Genomic DNA, 17,132 nt, shown 5'->3' on the forward strand with positions numbered 1-17,132 from the left:
TAGAAATGGAAATGATAATAGTTGAAAATAAGAGTGTTCATGGCACCTTTGTTGAATATCAGTTGATCATATATACATGGATTTATTTCTGTATTTTGTATTGTGTTCTATTACTCTATATGATTGCCTTTATGCAATACCATACTGTTTTGATTACTGTAGCTTTGTAAGGTATTTTGAAAGCAGGTGGTATGATGTTTCCAACTTCATCCTTCTTTCTCCAGATTGATTTGGTTATTTGTAATCTTTTGTTGTTCCATATGAAATATAAAATTGTTTTGTCTATCTCTGAAAAAAAAAAACCTTGAGGATTTTAATAGAAATTTTATTGAATCTGTAGGTCTCATTGGGTAATAGAGACATTTTTATAATATTGTCTTCCAATCTGTGAACATGAGATGTCTTTTCATTTGTTTGTGTTCTTTAATTTCTTTATTTGGTGTTTTGTAGTTTTCAGTAAACAAGTCTTTTACTTTCTTAGCTATGTTTATTCTAAGTATTTTTTTTTTTTTTAGTGCTGTTGTAAATGGAGTTGTTTTACTAATTTAATCTCTACAAAAATAGCATTGAAAAATTGGATATCCACATTCAAGAATAAAATTGCACCCTTATCTTGCACTGTACTTAATAATCAACTAAAAATAGACTAAAGACATAAATGCAAGAATTGTAATATAAAACTCTTAGAAGAATACATACAAGAAAATATTTTCACATTTGTCTTGGCAATGACTTCATGGATGTGACACCAAAAGCACAGGCAACAAAAACAAAAATAAATCAGTGGGACTACATCAAACTAGAAAACATTTGCACAGCAAAGGAACCAATCACCAGTGCAAAGGCAACCTATAGAATGGGAGAAAATATTGGAAACTGTGTATCTGATAAAGGGTTAATCTCCAAAATATATAAGACAATATTTCAATTCAATAGCTAAAAATAATAACCGAATTTAAAAATAGGATAAAGACTTGAATATACATTTCTCTAGAAAGACATACAAATGGCCAACATGTGTTATTTTTAAAATGTCCAATGCCACTAATCATCAGGAAAATGCAAATCAAAACCACAGTGAAATATTACCTCATACCTATTAGCATTGCTTATATTTAAAAAACACAAAAGAAAAGTGTTGACAAGGATGTGGAGAAACTGGACTTTTTGCACCCTGTTGTTGGGAGCACAAATTGGTGTAGCCACTATGGAAAACAGTATGGACGTCCCTTAAACAATTAACAGTAGACCATTTGATCTAGCGTCCCACTTGTAGATATTTTCTACAGGAATTTAAATTGGGATCTCAAAAAGATATTAGCAGTACCATGTTAATTCCAGCATTATGCATAATAGCTAACATCTGGGAAATGATTTACAGATAAATGAATTAAAATATGTACATAAAATGGAATGCTGTTCAGCCTTAAGAAGGAAATTCTGCAATGTGTAATAGGATAGATGAGCCTTAGAACATTATGCTACATGAAATAAGCCTGTCACAGAATACCCAAACCTGACCACTCATACGGCGTATCTAAAATGGTCAAATTTATAGAATTCAAAAGTGGAATGGTGGTTACAAGGGGTTGAGGCATGGGAAATGGGAACCTACTAATCCATGGGCATAAAGTTTCAGTTATACAAGATGAATAAGTTCTATAGATCTGCTGTACAACATTCTACCTATAGTCATCAATATTGTATTGTATACTTAAAAATTTGTGTTGAGGGTACATCTCATGTTAAGTGTTCTTATCATGATAATATACCATTTTAAAAAATAAGTAGAAGAGTGACTCAACCACAGTCAGTCTATATTAAAACAACTATAAAAATTGTATTAAATAATATAAAACAAATAAATATAGACATATAATTTATCCTTTGATTAACAAAATGTCACCTTTTCCAAAATGTTCATGGAATTTAATACAGCTCTGTTCAGCATTTTGGCACTTCCTATGGACTTCCAGCTAACTGGTTAGATACAAAATAGGTAAGATGATTTTGTATTCATATGAAACGATGAATACCAACAATTTAGAAAAAATAATTACCAATTTAAAATATTGGCAAGAAACATAATATTACTACAAAAAACATAATTTGATTAGAAAAAAGGATCAAATCAATCCATATAATTATAGGATTTTCCTTGTGGACAAATGATCACTCTTAAATGTCATTAATGTCATTAGAGGGGGTGTAAAGTGTTACATTCTTTCTAGAATAAGCTCTGACAATATTACTTTTTTATTTTAAAGCATAACCCCTCTGACTCAGCAATGTAATTTTAGGGTTCTATTCTGTAGGAAAATAATTACCAAAAAATGAGTATTTATTTCATAACTTCTTTTGTTTGCCTTTTGAAGTGGCCTAGATCTAGAAACAACCTCAGTGAACATCAGTTAAGAAAATATTGACTAAATAATGGAATAATTGCATTCTGGAAAACTATCAAACTACCAGCAATGAGTTTGGTCTATTGTGACTACATGTCCTGGATTCCCTGGGAAAGTCCCAGTTTAGAATTTCCTTTCAAACACAATTTTTATTAGCTGTCTTTCTTGGTTTGAATACTAAAATATAGTTATCATTGTTAGATCCACCTCTGTTGAAATGAAGTTTTTTTTCCAAGTGTTTCCATATATATATAAAGTAGTTGTAAACAAAAAATTAAAAGTTATATGTGAATGTTTATATGACCATGCACAAAAGGGTGGAAACATACTCCTCAGGTTGCCATTTTTGATTGTCAGGGTTTGGATTGAGGACTACATATGTCTTTGGGATTTAAAAATAATCTGTAAAGAATATGTAAAGGGCAAAAAGATATTTAATAGCTGTCTTGGTTGTAAATTTATCTGAGACCTTCAAAGACCTTGTGCTTTTTTCATCTTTTAAAAATATTCCATTTTGTAATAAAGTCTTCATTTCCTTGATGTAATTATATTATGGAGAATATCAGTTAATTTAAAAAATAACAATGGAAATGCTACTAATTTCAGAATTTATAACGCATGCTTCATATTGTAACATAGTTTCAGCGTATCTTTTCATTAGACCCATCATCTTATACCTGTTGCCGTGCCCATTTGATAGTCCTTAGTAAGGGGAAAAACCATACATTTATTCAATACCTACCATGTGTCTGACACAGTATTAGGTGCTCTAAAAATGTTTATTATTTTACAGATAAAGAACTAAGGCTTTACGCAGTTTAATTTTTCTATCATTCCCACATAGAGGAAATATAGTCAATGTTAAAATTGAGGTCTGTCTGCTTTCCAATAATGTCCACTTTAACATACTGCTGCCCATGCATTTACATATCTGTTAGTTTTCATTCTTATACTATTAATGTGTTTCTTTCTACTAGCATTGAAAGCTTTCCCCCACAGGAATTGTTTTCATTGGAGTGGCAATTCTCAAGTAAAAAATGAACCTGTGTTTAGAATTATGTCACCTTTCTCAACACTGCCAAATGCACAAGAAACTATACATAGCACCAAGTTGTATTAGCTTTGTTTTAAGGAAACACAACCTAAGGTTAGAAAAGATAAACGGCTTGTCCAGCGGCACATTCCACATCACGCAGAGTTAAAAATAGAATTGTGAACAAGTTAAATCCTTTTTGGCTTTTTAGTTTAAAATGCTATTTATAAGATGTCAGTGATTATCTGATTTTAGATCATGGCTATCTAAATTTTATTGCTTGCCAGGACTGGTAATGATTACAAGACATTAGTATTTTTGACTTGTTGAAAATAAGATTTTAAAAAGGGTCATTCAATTAAGAATGAGTTATGTTAGTCTGCCTCCAAAATCATTTGGCATGTCCTTTATAGTACACATACTGATTGAATAATATGAAATATTGAACATACAAGGATAAGAAAAGTTTTAATTATGTGTTATTTGCATGTACCATTATCTAATGGATAATTTGGCTAAATTTGGCCATTTTATCTGTAGCCATTAGATATTTTAAGATATATACTTAATCTTTTAACAGACATTTATTGAATATTTCATACGTGACAGGCACTCTTCTAAGAACTGAGAATAAAATACTGAACATAACCAAATTCTTGTTTTCATGAAACTTACATTATGTTGGAAGATTATACTTAGAAAATATATATAATATTATATGGTATATATGATACATTAGGCAGTGGTAAGTGCTCTGAAGAAAAAGATCAGAAATTAAAGCTGATGGAGAAATGATCTTTTAAATTAGGGGATCAAGGCAGATCTCAGTTTGAATGTTCACTTTATATTTCCTCCATGTAGGAATGATAGAAAAATTAAACTGCATAAAGCCTTAATTATTTATCTCTGAAGGATTAACAAACACTTTTAGAGTACTTAACATTGTATCAGACACACGGTAGGTATTAAGTAAATGTATGGTTTTTTCCACTTACTAAGGACTATTAAATGGGCATGGCTCTAGGTATAAGATCATGGGTCCAATAATATGACATTATACCTGAGACCTGAAGGAAGTGAAAGGTCTATAGATAGAACAAGATAGGTAGAGTGAACAAAGAGAGTATAACATTATCTGAAGTGGATCATGCATGGGGTGATTGATGATAAGTTAGGTGTAGTTGAGATGAGTGAGTGAAAGGAGCCATTGTAAAAGATGGAATCAGAGTAATAGCAGGAGAAAAGTAAATGTGAGACCATAGAACCTTGGTAAGGACTTTAGATTCAATTCTGAATGAAACAGAAAGGCATTGGAGATTTGTAAGCAGAGGAGTAAGATGATGAGATGATCTGACTTAAGTTTTCAAATAATCACTTGGGTTCTATATGCAAAAGAGATTTGGGGGACAAGGACTGAAGTGAGATCATTTCTGAGGGCATTAAAAAGTCCATGTAAAAGATAATGATGGCAGATCCCAAATTGACCCACAGATTCAATGCAGTCCCTATAAAAACCCCAGCTTGATTATTTTCAGAAAGCCACAGGCTAATACTAAAATTCGTATGGAAACACAAGAGTTTCAAAGTTGCCAGAATAATCTTGAAAGAAAACAAAGCAGACAGACCTACATTTCCCAATTTTAAAACTTACTACAAAGGTGTATGGTATTGGCAAAAAAAAAAAAAAAAAAAAAAAAAAAGGGTAGACACATGTAACAATGGAATATAATTGAATGTCCAGCAATAAAACCTTATTTTTATGGCTAGTTGATTTTTTTTGACATGTTGCTGAGATAATTCAATGGGGGAAAGAATAATCTTTTCAACAAACGATGCTGGTATAATGGGATAATGGAAGACTGAAGTTGGATCCACATTTTGCACAAAAATTAACTCTAAATGGGTCATAGAGATTATAGACTTAACTGTAAGAACTAAAACTGTACAACTCTTAGAAGAAAATTTAGAAGTAAATCTTCGTGACCTTGGGTGAAGCAAACCCTTTTCAGACAGAAAAGCCCAACCAAAAAATGAAACGAAATAAAATAATTTGGCCTCCATAAAGATCAAAAACTTTTGTGCTGCAAATGGCACTGTCAAGAAAGTGATGTCAATCCACAGAATGTAAGAAAATTGCAGATAATTTCTTTGACAAAGACTTTATACCCAGCATGTAAAAAGAACCACAACCGTGTAATTAAAAATTAATGAAGGGCTGGAATAGGCCTTTCTCCAAAGAAGAATGGCTGATAAGCACAGAAAAAGGTACTCACTATCACTAGTTATTAGGAAGATGAAAATCAGAACAGCAGTGAGATAAGATTTCATACCTGCTATGGTGAAAAAATATAAAATATAGACAATAATAAGTGTTATCAAAGATGTGAAAAAAATGGTGCTCTCATACATAGCTTATGGAAATGTGAAGTGGTACAGCCACTTTGAAAACAACGTGACAGTTTCCCAATAAGTTCAACATATATTTACTATATTACTGAGAATTTCTACTCCTAGGTCTATATCCAAGAGAAATGAAAATATATGTACATGCAAAATCTTGTACATGAATTAAAGTTTGTACAAGCATTATTCATAATAGCCAAAAGGCAGAAACAACTAAAAAGTTCATTAACCAATGAAGGGATAAATTAAAGTGGTATATACATATTCTTGAATATTCAGCAATAAAAAGGAATGGAATTCTGATACATGAAATAACCTAGATAACCTTGAAAACTTTTTGCTAAGTGAAAGAAGCTAGAAACAAAAGATCACATATTGTATGATTTTATTGATATGAAATGCACAGAATAGGCAAATCTGTAGCAGAAAGTAGATTAGTGGTTGCTAGGCATGAGGAAGAGGGTGGAGAGGAATGAAGAGTGACCAGTAAATTGTATGTGTTTCTTTTGGGGGTGACAAAAACATTCCAAATTAGATTCCAGTGATGATTGCCCAACTCTGTGAATATAATGAAAAACAATAAATTGTTCACTTCCAAATGGGTAAACAGTGTTGTATGTGAATTATATCCCAATAAAGCAGTTAATATTTTTTTCTAAGAGATGATGATGTCTGGGACTAGCTTGAGAATATCGAAGGTGATGGGAAGTCTGATTCTAGATGCATCAGGGTAAACCATGACATGGCTAGCATTTAACTATTTTTTATTTATAAAAAGAGAATTTCAAGTGGTTCTACTTAACATTTTGAAGATTTATTTAGAGGTTTTTGATGGTAGGACTGTGTGATGACTCCTAAGGCTTAGGACAGAGGAATTATAAATATTAGCATGCCATTTACTGGAATCTAAAAGATTGAAAGTGGAGTAATTTGTGATTGGGATCAAGAGATTATTTTTAGGCATGTTAGCTCTACAGAGAGTAGAATATTACTAAGTGGATGTTCCAGTAAGCAGGGAGACAACAGTCCCCTATTTAAGAGAAAGCGAGAGAAACAGTTTGCTCTGACTGGACTCAAACATAGGTCATACTGTGACTAGGTAATGTTTTTTGCTCTTTTGGTAATATTGTTCCTCCAGAAACAGTCCCTCTGTGCTGCCAATTAGATAAGATGTGACCAAGTCATCTTAATTCCTTACTAGAGAAATAAAGGTCAGGATTCGAAAATAGACATATGCCCTAAATTATTATTAGTCATTGTATTTTATTCAACATGAGTATACTTTTTTTATAAGGCACCTAGTCTGTAATCAGGAGTAGGCTTTGGGAATTGCAAAACAACTATAAACCATGGTTGATTTCCCCAAAGAAATTGTGATTTGGGCAGAATAATAGTCTGGCTTACACAAAAAAAGTCAGTGACAACCAAATGACAGAAATATAAAAGTACTAAGGGACCAATATAGGATGTGCAATAGACTAGTGAAAGTTAAATGCCAAGATGAGTGGTTAAAATCTTAAGAACTATGCCTGAGAAGAGAGAGAGAAAACCACCCTAACAGTCACAGTCAGAGAATGTTCATGAAATGAGACTTCTTCTAGGCTTCAAAACAGAGCAGATTTGAATATATAAATGAAGAGAGACAGATAATCAAAATTGGAGAAAACAAATGTGAATATTAGTGAAAAGACTGAATTGCACATTGGCTATTTAGAAAATAGTGAATTAAAAAAACACTATCCAAAGGCCAGTATCCAGGGAGCACAATATGTAATACACTTACTTGAGTAAATGACCAGTCTGAATGGAGAAGAGAGTCCAATCAACTTCTAGTTTAAAAATAAAATAATAGTAACAATAACTTATAAGGTACATGCTTATTTTTATGGAAATTTTTTGATAGGGCATAACAATCATCCACATTGAATATTTTATGAGCATGCTATACTACGGACTATTTAAAATCAGAATTGCCTTAAAGCATTACAAACTGCTTAGTGAAATAAAATAAGAAGATTCCTGACAATACAAAGCATTGCTAAATATCAAGTAATTGGCTTCAGTTCTTATCATAATACATGTATAGATGAGGGGACTGGGGAATAAAAAGAGGCAGGATAGTTCAACTTGACATATATTCAGGTCTATCTGCAATTTAAATTCAGAAATTTGAATCCCAAACATGAACCATCTTATCCTGACACTTTTCTATTTTTATCTTGTTTGTCACGATTTGGTTTGTCACATTTGCATTCTCCCCTTATTCTCTCTCTCTGCCTTCCTCAAATATACCACACACAACCCTGCCCCCACATAAAAGAATAAGTGCTGAGAAAGGTTAGCACAATTATTGCTGTTCTTTTATCTGCTTTTAACTGTACAGTCAATGCCTTGATGATAAACATCTACCTTCTTCATAGATGTGTGTTTTGTTTTCAGAATAGTTGAGATTGTAAAATACCCGTGTTTTATTTTTCTAGTTAGAGGGCAATTATCCATACATAAAAAGAAAACATAAATTCTTATTTTTTAACAAATCGTTTTAAGTTTAAGATAATTAAACTCATCCATTTGGTTAAGTTTTAGAAATTTTTAAATTTTATGGCTCTTTTTCTGCTGGTTTTTAAAAGAAAATGGGTATTTTACACTATCTTTCACTCTGGACAAAGAAAAGTCTCTGTTATTTTTATTACTACCAAAATAAAGCAAAGCAAGGTGAGACATTATTTCCATTAAGTAAAGTCTCTAAAGCACCAAATTAAGTAATTGAATTAAAGTAAAATGATATTGTTTTAACATTGTGTCCTCACTTTGCCTGCTAAGCATAGATTGACAGCTCAAAAACACTTTGCTTAATGTTTTTTTTACTCAAAATACAATAACATAAAATTAAATATATGCTTTGAACTAGGCAAATATGACTATAGAGTCCTTTTAAGATAATAATAAGTCATCTTAGGTGAGCACCATTCTGCTCTCTACTTTCATTAGTACAACTTTTGCATTATATATTTTAAAGTTGCAAAAGCAAGTAATCATAGATGAATTGAAATGTTAGGCAGATACATAGCTGCTTGTATGCTTGTGATATTGGCACGGTATATATTTTTTGCCAGTAGTGAAAATAATAGTCTTGCTGCTACTCTGGAGAAGAGGAAAGGGAACAATATCTGAGGAATATGCCATACGTAATATAATATATTGAAATGTTCATTTAAGAAATATGTATTCATTTTCTAATATGTGCCAAGTAATGTGAAAATGCTATAATAAAGGTTTTATAAAGTATTTCTGAGTATAATAGAAGTATAAAAATATTAAAAGTATTGCTGTCTTTAAAACAGTGGTACTTTGTGTTAACTCTTCTGAGAATATTAGGAAGGCTAATGATCATTCTCTCTAAAAGCAGTAGAGGGGGTGGTATCATAGGCATAAGAACACAGTATTTCCCATGCATTTTAGAAGTTCATAGAGGTTAATGCAACACAGAAGATATGGTTTGGTTGTATCTCCACCCAAATCTCATCTTGAATTATAGTTCCCCTAATCCCCACGTGTCATGGAGGGACCGGGTGAGAGATAATTGAATCATGGGGGTGGTTACCTTCATACTGTCCTCATTATAGTGAGTGAGTTCTCACAGGATCTGATGGTTTTATAAGGGACTTTCCACCTCCTTCGCTCAGCACCTCTCCTTACTGCCACCATATGAAGAAGGACATGTTTACTTCCCCTTCTGCCATAATTGTAAGTTTCCTGAGGTCTCCCCAGCCCTGAAGAACTGTGAGTCAATTAAGCCTCATTCTTTTATAAATTACTCAGGCTCGGGTATGTCTTTATGATTAGAATGAGAAATGACTAATACAACAGATAAAGATACCACTGTCTAATGAATGACTATGTATAGAAAAGGAAATATTTGAGGGGCTTTGAATATAGCCCTTTAATGTGTTTTCCTCAATCTCATTCCTTCCTTAGGACCATTTTGACATATGAGATACAACAGTCTTCTTCAGTTCTTTGTGGGTGTTTGTCTATAGTTTCATATAACAATCTATGCAGTTACAGCAATTAACTTTTTCCCAAACACCTTATCATTTGTTATTTAGGACTATAGAATTGACCTTAAATCATTCTCACTTAAAATGTTACCTCTTTTCACTGCAATATACATGCCTAACTTAGAATCAGCTGCTTTTGCTGATGGTTCCTTAAACATGTGTTATTTATAATACCATGTATGCCTGTGTTCCTTACTTCATTGTTAAGTCTTCCATGGCATAGATATTTACCAGGAATAAGAGGAATTGACTTTTATATTTGTGTTTATATATCATTTTAATTTACATTTTCTTATTGTTGAATATCTCATATATTTATTTGATATTTTCATTTCCAATTCTACTATGACCTATTATAGCTCTTATCTGTTTTCATTTATTTGTCCATTTTTAATCAATTCATATTAATTTTATCTTGTCAGTTGTATTAAAAGTTTTCCTTTTATATATATTGGAAATAATTTCTTCAGCCCATCTATTGTCTGTTTTGTAATATTTTCAAATACCACCCCCTCGTTTAAAGTATTTAGAGCTATCATTCCCCTTCCCTCTTTATGACTTCTTGGTTTTCTTTGTAATGTGTTATAGTTTGTTTTCTTTTTTTTTCAAGTAGTTATTTAAATCATCTGAAACTTCTCTTCATATAATTCATGGATTAATCCCTCCCTCAACAAATCATGTATAACTAATTTCCCAAATATTATGTATTTTAAAATATATTATTTAACCTTTGGTTTTAGATGCAAGCTTTTAAAATATAATTTTTGTCCTGTCTCTAGACTCTTGATTATTTGACTGTTGCTCGTTTTATAGTGCCAGCTTTGTATTTGTTAGAGCCACTCTTGCCTTATTTTTTATTTTCCATATATTTTGGATTATTTTATGCCCTATTTCTTTCAGAGCTGCAAAGTTTATTTACACTGGAATTAGGCAAGTGATCATATTATTTATACTATTAGGAGAAACGAACATCCTCCCATGACTGGAAATGTTTGCATCACTTGTTCAGAATACCCACTTTCCTAGTTAGTGTGCTTCATCCATCATCTTGAGCCAGTCCTCTAATAAGGCAATATTGATAAACCAAATTATCGTTTGTTTTGTAAGAGTGAAATCAGTGCAAGACATGATATTCAAGCATGTTTTGCCTAAGTGCTGGGAAATATTAATGAAATATAACTTTGCCACAAAACTAAATTTACCTCCACTAATGCCAGGTAGTTCATGACAAGAAACAGATATTATATATTTCTTGGAGAGTGCTAGAAATACAGTGAAATATATATTTTTTTAATTTACAGTATTCAGAATTCAGGTAGATTATCTTCCTTTTAGTGCAGGATAAAATAACCACATATATGCAATTGTGGTCATGACTTTAATTTTGCTGTTATCACAAATTGATTATTAAGTTATTATCATCTGATATAGTCTGGCTCTTGTTCCCACCCAAATCTCATTTTTTAGCTCCCATAATTCCCTTGTGTTGTGGGAGGGACCCAGTGGGAGATGACTGAATCATGGGGGTGGGTCTTTCCCATGCTGTTCTCATGATAGTGAATGGGTCTCACAAGATCTGACGCTTTCAAAAACGAGAGTTTCTCTGCACAAACTCTCTCTTTGCCTGCTGCCATCCACGTAAGATGTGACTTGCTCCTCCTTGCCTTCGGCCATGATTATGAGGCCTCCCCAGCCATGTGGAACCGTAAGTCCAATTACGGTTCTTGGAAAGAAAAGAAAGAAAACTTCTTTCTTTTGTAAATTGCTGAGTCTCTGGTATATCTTTGTCAGTGAAAATGGACTAATACATCATCACTTTTCTGTAAATTTTTAGATATCAGCATATTTAAAATATGGGCTGGTTTATACCGGTGTTGTCAGCAAACACTACATTTTTGCAAGGATTCTCATGTTATATTAATGGATTTGAAATATTTTCTTATTTTCTTATAAATCTATTTTCTGGAGATATTTAAGCATTCATGTATAGATTTTGGTAAGCTTTAAAAATTAGACATTTTTCCATTTCTGGAACCATCCAATTTTATTCCTATTTGTTGCCAAATACAGGGCCCTCTTTTTCAGAGAAAATGGACTTCCAGAGAAAGTAGAAATTCTGTAGTTCTACATGAGCCTATTTGTGGACCAGTTTGTTGATATGTACTAAAAAATATAATAAACATTTTCAGTATGTGCCTGTTTGAGTGGCATATGTTTAACCTGCATAAAAATATACATTCTGATGATCCCTCTCAATTTTTCCAAATGCTTTTCAGCATATTTTCACCCTCAGTTGCCTCCATTTCCACAAAACCTTGGATTGCTTTACATAATCCTTCTTTGAAAAACCTGATTCATCCTCCTTTTATTATATTCCATGCATGCCTTTCATCACCCCAAGTCTCAGGGAGGCCTATATGGTTGGATATAATTCCTCTGTCTTAGAAGTTTAAGTTCACCATGTCTCCTATGCTCAGTACATTAGGAAGTAAACATATTTTGCCTTAAGCCTTCTACATGCCATTTTTAAAGTTTCTCCTATGACTTAATGGGCTTTAACTCTATTGCTAATATTCTTTTCAGACCAAGGAAGGCAGTAAATCTAAAACAACTATCGGTCCCACCTATTCTCCTGTGAATAAAATTATCCTGTTAGTAGGATACTTTTTCTACTTGTCAGAGAGATTGTTATTCTTCACTGCTTAATTCTTTATTTGAATCAAGGAGATCCCCTCCCTACCCTACCCAACTTCTAGAAATTAAAGATACAAAAAGAAAACTATTTCATTTATTGATTTCATTATAATGGAACAGTATATTTGTTTTATTTTCATGTCTTAATTTCAGGTACTCCACTAGTTTAAACTGACATGATACAATAGCTGATGGTTATTTTTGTTACTATTGATTTGTTTCTTTTATGTTTAAATATGAAACACGGAACTCAATAAGTAAGAATTTTAAAACAGCTGCCAAATGTGTGCTTGTCCTGAGGATACCCACTCGTGGGAGGGTCAGCCTTGGACACTGTGCATGTGCACAGTAGGACTGATGTAGAGTCACTAGGACCCTTCCTGAGTCCTTTCTCTGTTCTCCCCAACACCACCCACCTCTTCATTTGTTAACATTATGAAGGAAATCACTTAATTGGAGGTAAACTTGTCTGAAATAAATCAAAACAATTTTAAGGGCTTTGCCTCTGGAATGAGACTGCTAGATTTCAAATCCTGGGCCAGCACTCACAGTCTGAGTTGTCCTGGATAATTTATGAACCTAATATAAAGCCCCTAATGCCAAAAGTTCAATCAAATGAGAGCAGGAGTGTTATTCAAAATATTTTTCCCTTGGTAAAGCCTAAGCTCTGATCCATTCAAAGGAATGCTTTTCAGAACAGGATCCTAAGGATCCCTGACCAGTGAACCATCATGTATTTAGCAGTGGGGCGTTATGGGATCTGGAGCAGCTTAGGCGCTGGTAGGATAGTTATGGTGCTTGGACAGTGATTATTTAACTCAACTGGTGAAAAAGTATTTCAATGTTTTAACTGGTACAGCTGAAGTAGAGTAACCCAGAACCATCACTGCAATTAATTATTTATAGCAGATCTTTCCCAGACACATTTTTTTTTCCTAAGGAGAAAGAAGAGCAATGACATCAGAAAATGTTAAAGGGAGGACATAACCAGGACCACTGGAAAGGGAAACAAGAATTGAAACCCCCCAAATACATGTTGCCTATTTCACAGATAACCAGTGGTCATGGCACCAGCAATATCACATTCCATAGGTTGTTCCAGGGGCAAGATCCTTCTTGAGCCTCGCCTTCTTTTGTGCCTGTCTGACAGCGACTCCCCAGGATTCTCATAGATTTTGTGAACTACCAATTATCCATCTACTAAAAACCTTTTCTACCTAAGTTAACCAGATTTATGGTTGGTGCAAAGGTAATTGCATTTTTTCCATTACTTTTAATGGCAATAACTTTTGCACCAAACTAATACTTTTTCTGATTTACAACTGAGAGGATTGTTTAAAAATCTCATACCAGGACTGGATTTCTGGTGTTGATACACCTTAATGTGTAGAGTTGAATTCCTGAAAGACTACCATTCTTGGGTAGAAAACTGAAAAGAAAAAAAATCAGTATTTGGTTAAATTATGACATTCTACATTTGAAATAAGAGCAGTATCTTAAATAACTTGTTAGAAAAATATCAGCATGTGGCAGTGTGTTGATTAATTCTAATGGCCGTCAATAAAATTTTTCAAGATAGACCCAAGTTCAGGACACAAGGAACCAACAAAAGGATGGTTTTAATAATAATAGATGACATTTCTCCTTGTCACTGCTATCCAAATCGACTACAAGATTGATAATTTGATTGTTTGCATTGCATTGTGGAAAATAGTCTGTAATACACATTTAAGATCTGATATTCTGGGGTGGAAACATAGAAGAATTCTCAAAGGAAAAATTACTTATCCTCTGAGATAAGTAAAAGATAAATCTAAACTCTTAAACCACTTGCAATACCTCTGGTTAACACAGTGATTTCAACTTTGGTTGCTTATTGCTTTTTAAAGAATAATTATGCTTTGTTGCCAGCCCCTGAAATTCTTATTTAATTAATTTATTTCAGAAAGTGGATTAGACATTGTTTCTTAAAAACATCTCTAAGTAATTTTTGAGAAATGATTTCTACTGAAGAAGTCTCTGGGATTCAGGCTAAACGACAGAATCATATTCCAGGCTTTAATTTATCTCAGTTTAAAGCCATCGCTTTGTGAACTAGAGAGTGATTAGTGTACAAAAGCTTGCTGTGAGGCAACAGAAATTCCTACACTTCAAAGCTACATATAAATATAATCTTTGGATGGATTTCTAGCCAACCAAATAAACCCAAAGCAAATATATTGGAAGCCTATTGAGGTTTTTAAGATAACCACATTGAAATGAATAAATCTAAATCTCACAGACTAGAACCTGAGATATTTAATTCCTAAGGCAATCTCCAATTCCCTAAATTTACCTCAAAATCAAAGAGATTGCTAACACTTTGATTCCTTTGGGAGGGGAAAGTATCATAATGCCCCTCCCAGATATGGCCACAAAGGAAAATGGACCAAAGTTAGCCACAGATGCTAGAAGCTTGGACTGCTCTATTGGGTGACCAAGGAACCCCCTTCAGTACTGAGAGAGACTTTTCACTGTGCCTTTGGATCCAACAGGATATGTGTTCTGTACTACTGAACATTATGCATTGTTTCTCATTCTTGTTTTGTATTTATGTTGTTTGTTGTTGTTGTTGACCCTTTTACCAATGATGCATATTTCGGTCAGAGGTTGCTGGGCCATGAGGATCTGCATCCATGCTTAACAGAATGTGAAAACAATATCTACCTAACCTTTGAGGTAGATGCAAATCTCAATTAGTTTTATTTGTTAAGATGTTAATGACTTTCATAGAGGAATGGATTTTAAAAAATTTTAAACAAGTAAAGCTATGCATAAATATTGAGTTCCTGATATCAATTATGCTTTTCCACATTAAGGAACACCAATATCATTTGATAATTAAACACAGAGTAACAGGTAGGCCTGAATGATGTAAGGGCCCTGTCTTCCTTGTGAACAATTGACTTAGAAGAGGACATGTGACCTAATTCTGCTAAATAATTTCAAGGAAAGTGTATTAGTTCATTTTCATACTGTTATGAAGAAATATCCAAGACCTGGTAATTGATAAAGAAAAAGAGATATCAAGTACTTACAGTTCCACATGGCTAGGGAGGCTTCACAATCATGATGGAAGGTGAAGGAGGAACAAAAGCACATCTTACATGGTGGCAGGCAAGAGAGCATGTGCAGGGGACTGCCCTTTATAAAACCATCAGATCTCATGAGATGTTTCCACTATCATGAGAATAACACAGGAAAAACCCACCTCCATGATTCAATTACCTCCCACTGGGTCCCTGCTAGAACATGTGGGGATTATGGGATCTAAAATTCAAGATGATATTTGGGTGAGTACACAGTCAAATCGTATCAGAAGGTTTGCATGAGCCTTTCAGGAAGCATTCTTTTTCACTCTCACAAAAGAGCAGTCATGAACAATGCACTTAAGAAAGTGTTCTGCCTCTGGATTAATGTACATAAATTAATTTCCTATTATTTAAGGCATAAATATTAATAATTTAGGTTAGACAATTTGGGCTTGGCATTTTTGAATAGGTTTTCTTTTAACTGTAGCTGAGATGGACATAAGGACCGAGCATGAGCAAAGGAACAGAAGCAAAATATCAATTGTGTGGGAGTCCAAACTTTTTTCATTGTTTCTTCTTATAGTCTCTGATATGTATTATATCATGGTGCATTAAACTGGAAAAGCTGGCCAGGGCCTAATCTCAGGGGATTTTTTATGCCATGTTAAGGAGTTGTAATCATCCAGTTGGAAATCCAGTGCCATTAAAGTGTTTTAGGGAAGTGAAATGGAAAGACTGGTACTCAGATATATGCGGAGTAGAACAAAAGGTGAAAATGAGAGCAGAAAATGGAATGGAAGCAAAGCCGTCTAATGAAGCCTATTGCAATAGTTAAATGTAGTTTGGGGAATAAATACTGAAGAATGGAGCTATTGCTGTACAAGCACACAAGCATACTTGGTGATATAATGTTTATATCATGCAATTGTGTTGTCTCTCCAAGGAAAGTATTTATTTATACATTTTATCAAATTCAATTAAGGAGGAATTCACATTGACTAGTTAAATTGAATTTATTGCTTTCTTAATAAATGACTTTTCAGGTTTCCTCATAAAGATGCTTAAAAATGATAGAATTAGAAGCACTAACATAGAAAATAAAAAAAAATTGATTTAACTTTTTAAAACCACTACAGCTGATGTTTTGTCAATGCGCCTTTCAAAAATATAGTTTGAGACCCATTATTAAACACTTCTGCTGGTGAGCAAGGGGTTAGGCTGTACATCTTGTTTGCATCAGCAGTTAGTTTCATCTATTTTGGGGCACAGCATCAAGCACTACAGGGAATGGCAAGAGCATTCTCCTGAAATATATGGCACTTGCTGTAGATAGACCGAAAATGGAATATGGTCAATAGAGAGAAGAGTTACCTCCACTTATTACTTAGTTACCCTGGTTTCAATTACCCTAGTTTCAGTTTCCACACACTACTGCATCTCTTAACTATTTGTTCATTATCATCAT

General features: G+C 33.3%; 1 protein-coding gene across 3 annotated transcripts in view; it reads left to right on the forward strand.

The window, feature by feature from the left end:
• CNBD1 (cyclic nucleotide binding domain containing 1) overlaps window positions 1-17,132 on the forward strand; it is a 565,408-nt gene that overhangs the window by 477,908 nt on the left and 70,368 nt on the right. Inside the window, exon 11 of one of the 3 annotated variants that reach the window (XM_023222920.2) lies at window positions 2,376-2,608. The exons of the other annotated variants lie outside the window; for them this stretch is intronic. Coding sequence (XP_023078688.1) covers window positions 2,376-2,383 — 8 coding nt within the window. The 3' untranslated portion in view covers window positions 2,384-2,608. Of the gene's footprint in view, window positions 1-2,375; window positions 2,609-17,132 lie in introns of those variants that run through there. 3 annotated transcript variants of the gene reach the window in all.

The sequence above is a fragment of the Piliocolobus tephrosceles genome, chromosome 7, assembly GCF_002776525.5.
Source record: "Piliocolobus tephrosceles isolate RC106 chromosome 7, ASM277652v3, whole genome shotgun sequence".
NCBI classification, from domain to species: Eukaryota; Metazoa; Chordata; class Mammalia; order Primates; family Cercopithecidae; genus Piliocolobus; species Piliocolobus tephrosceles.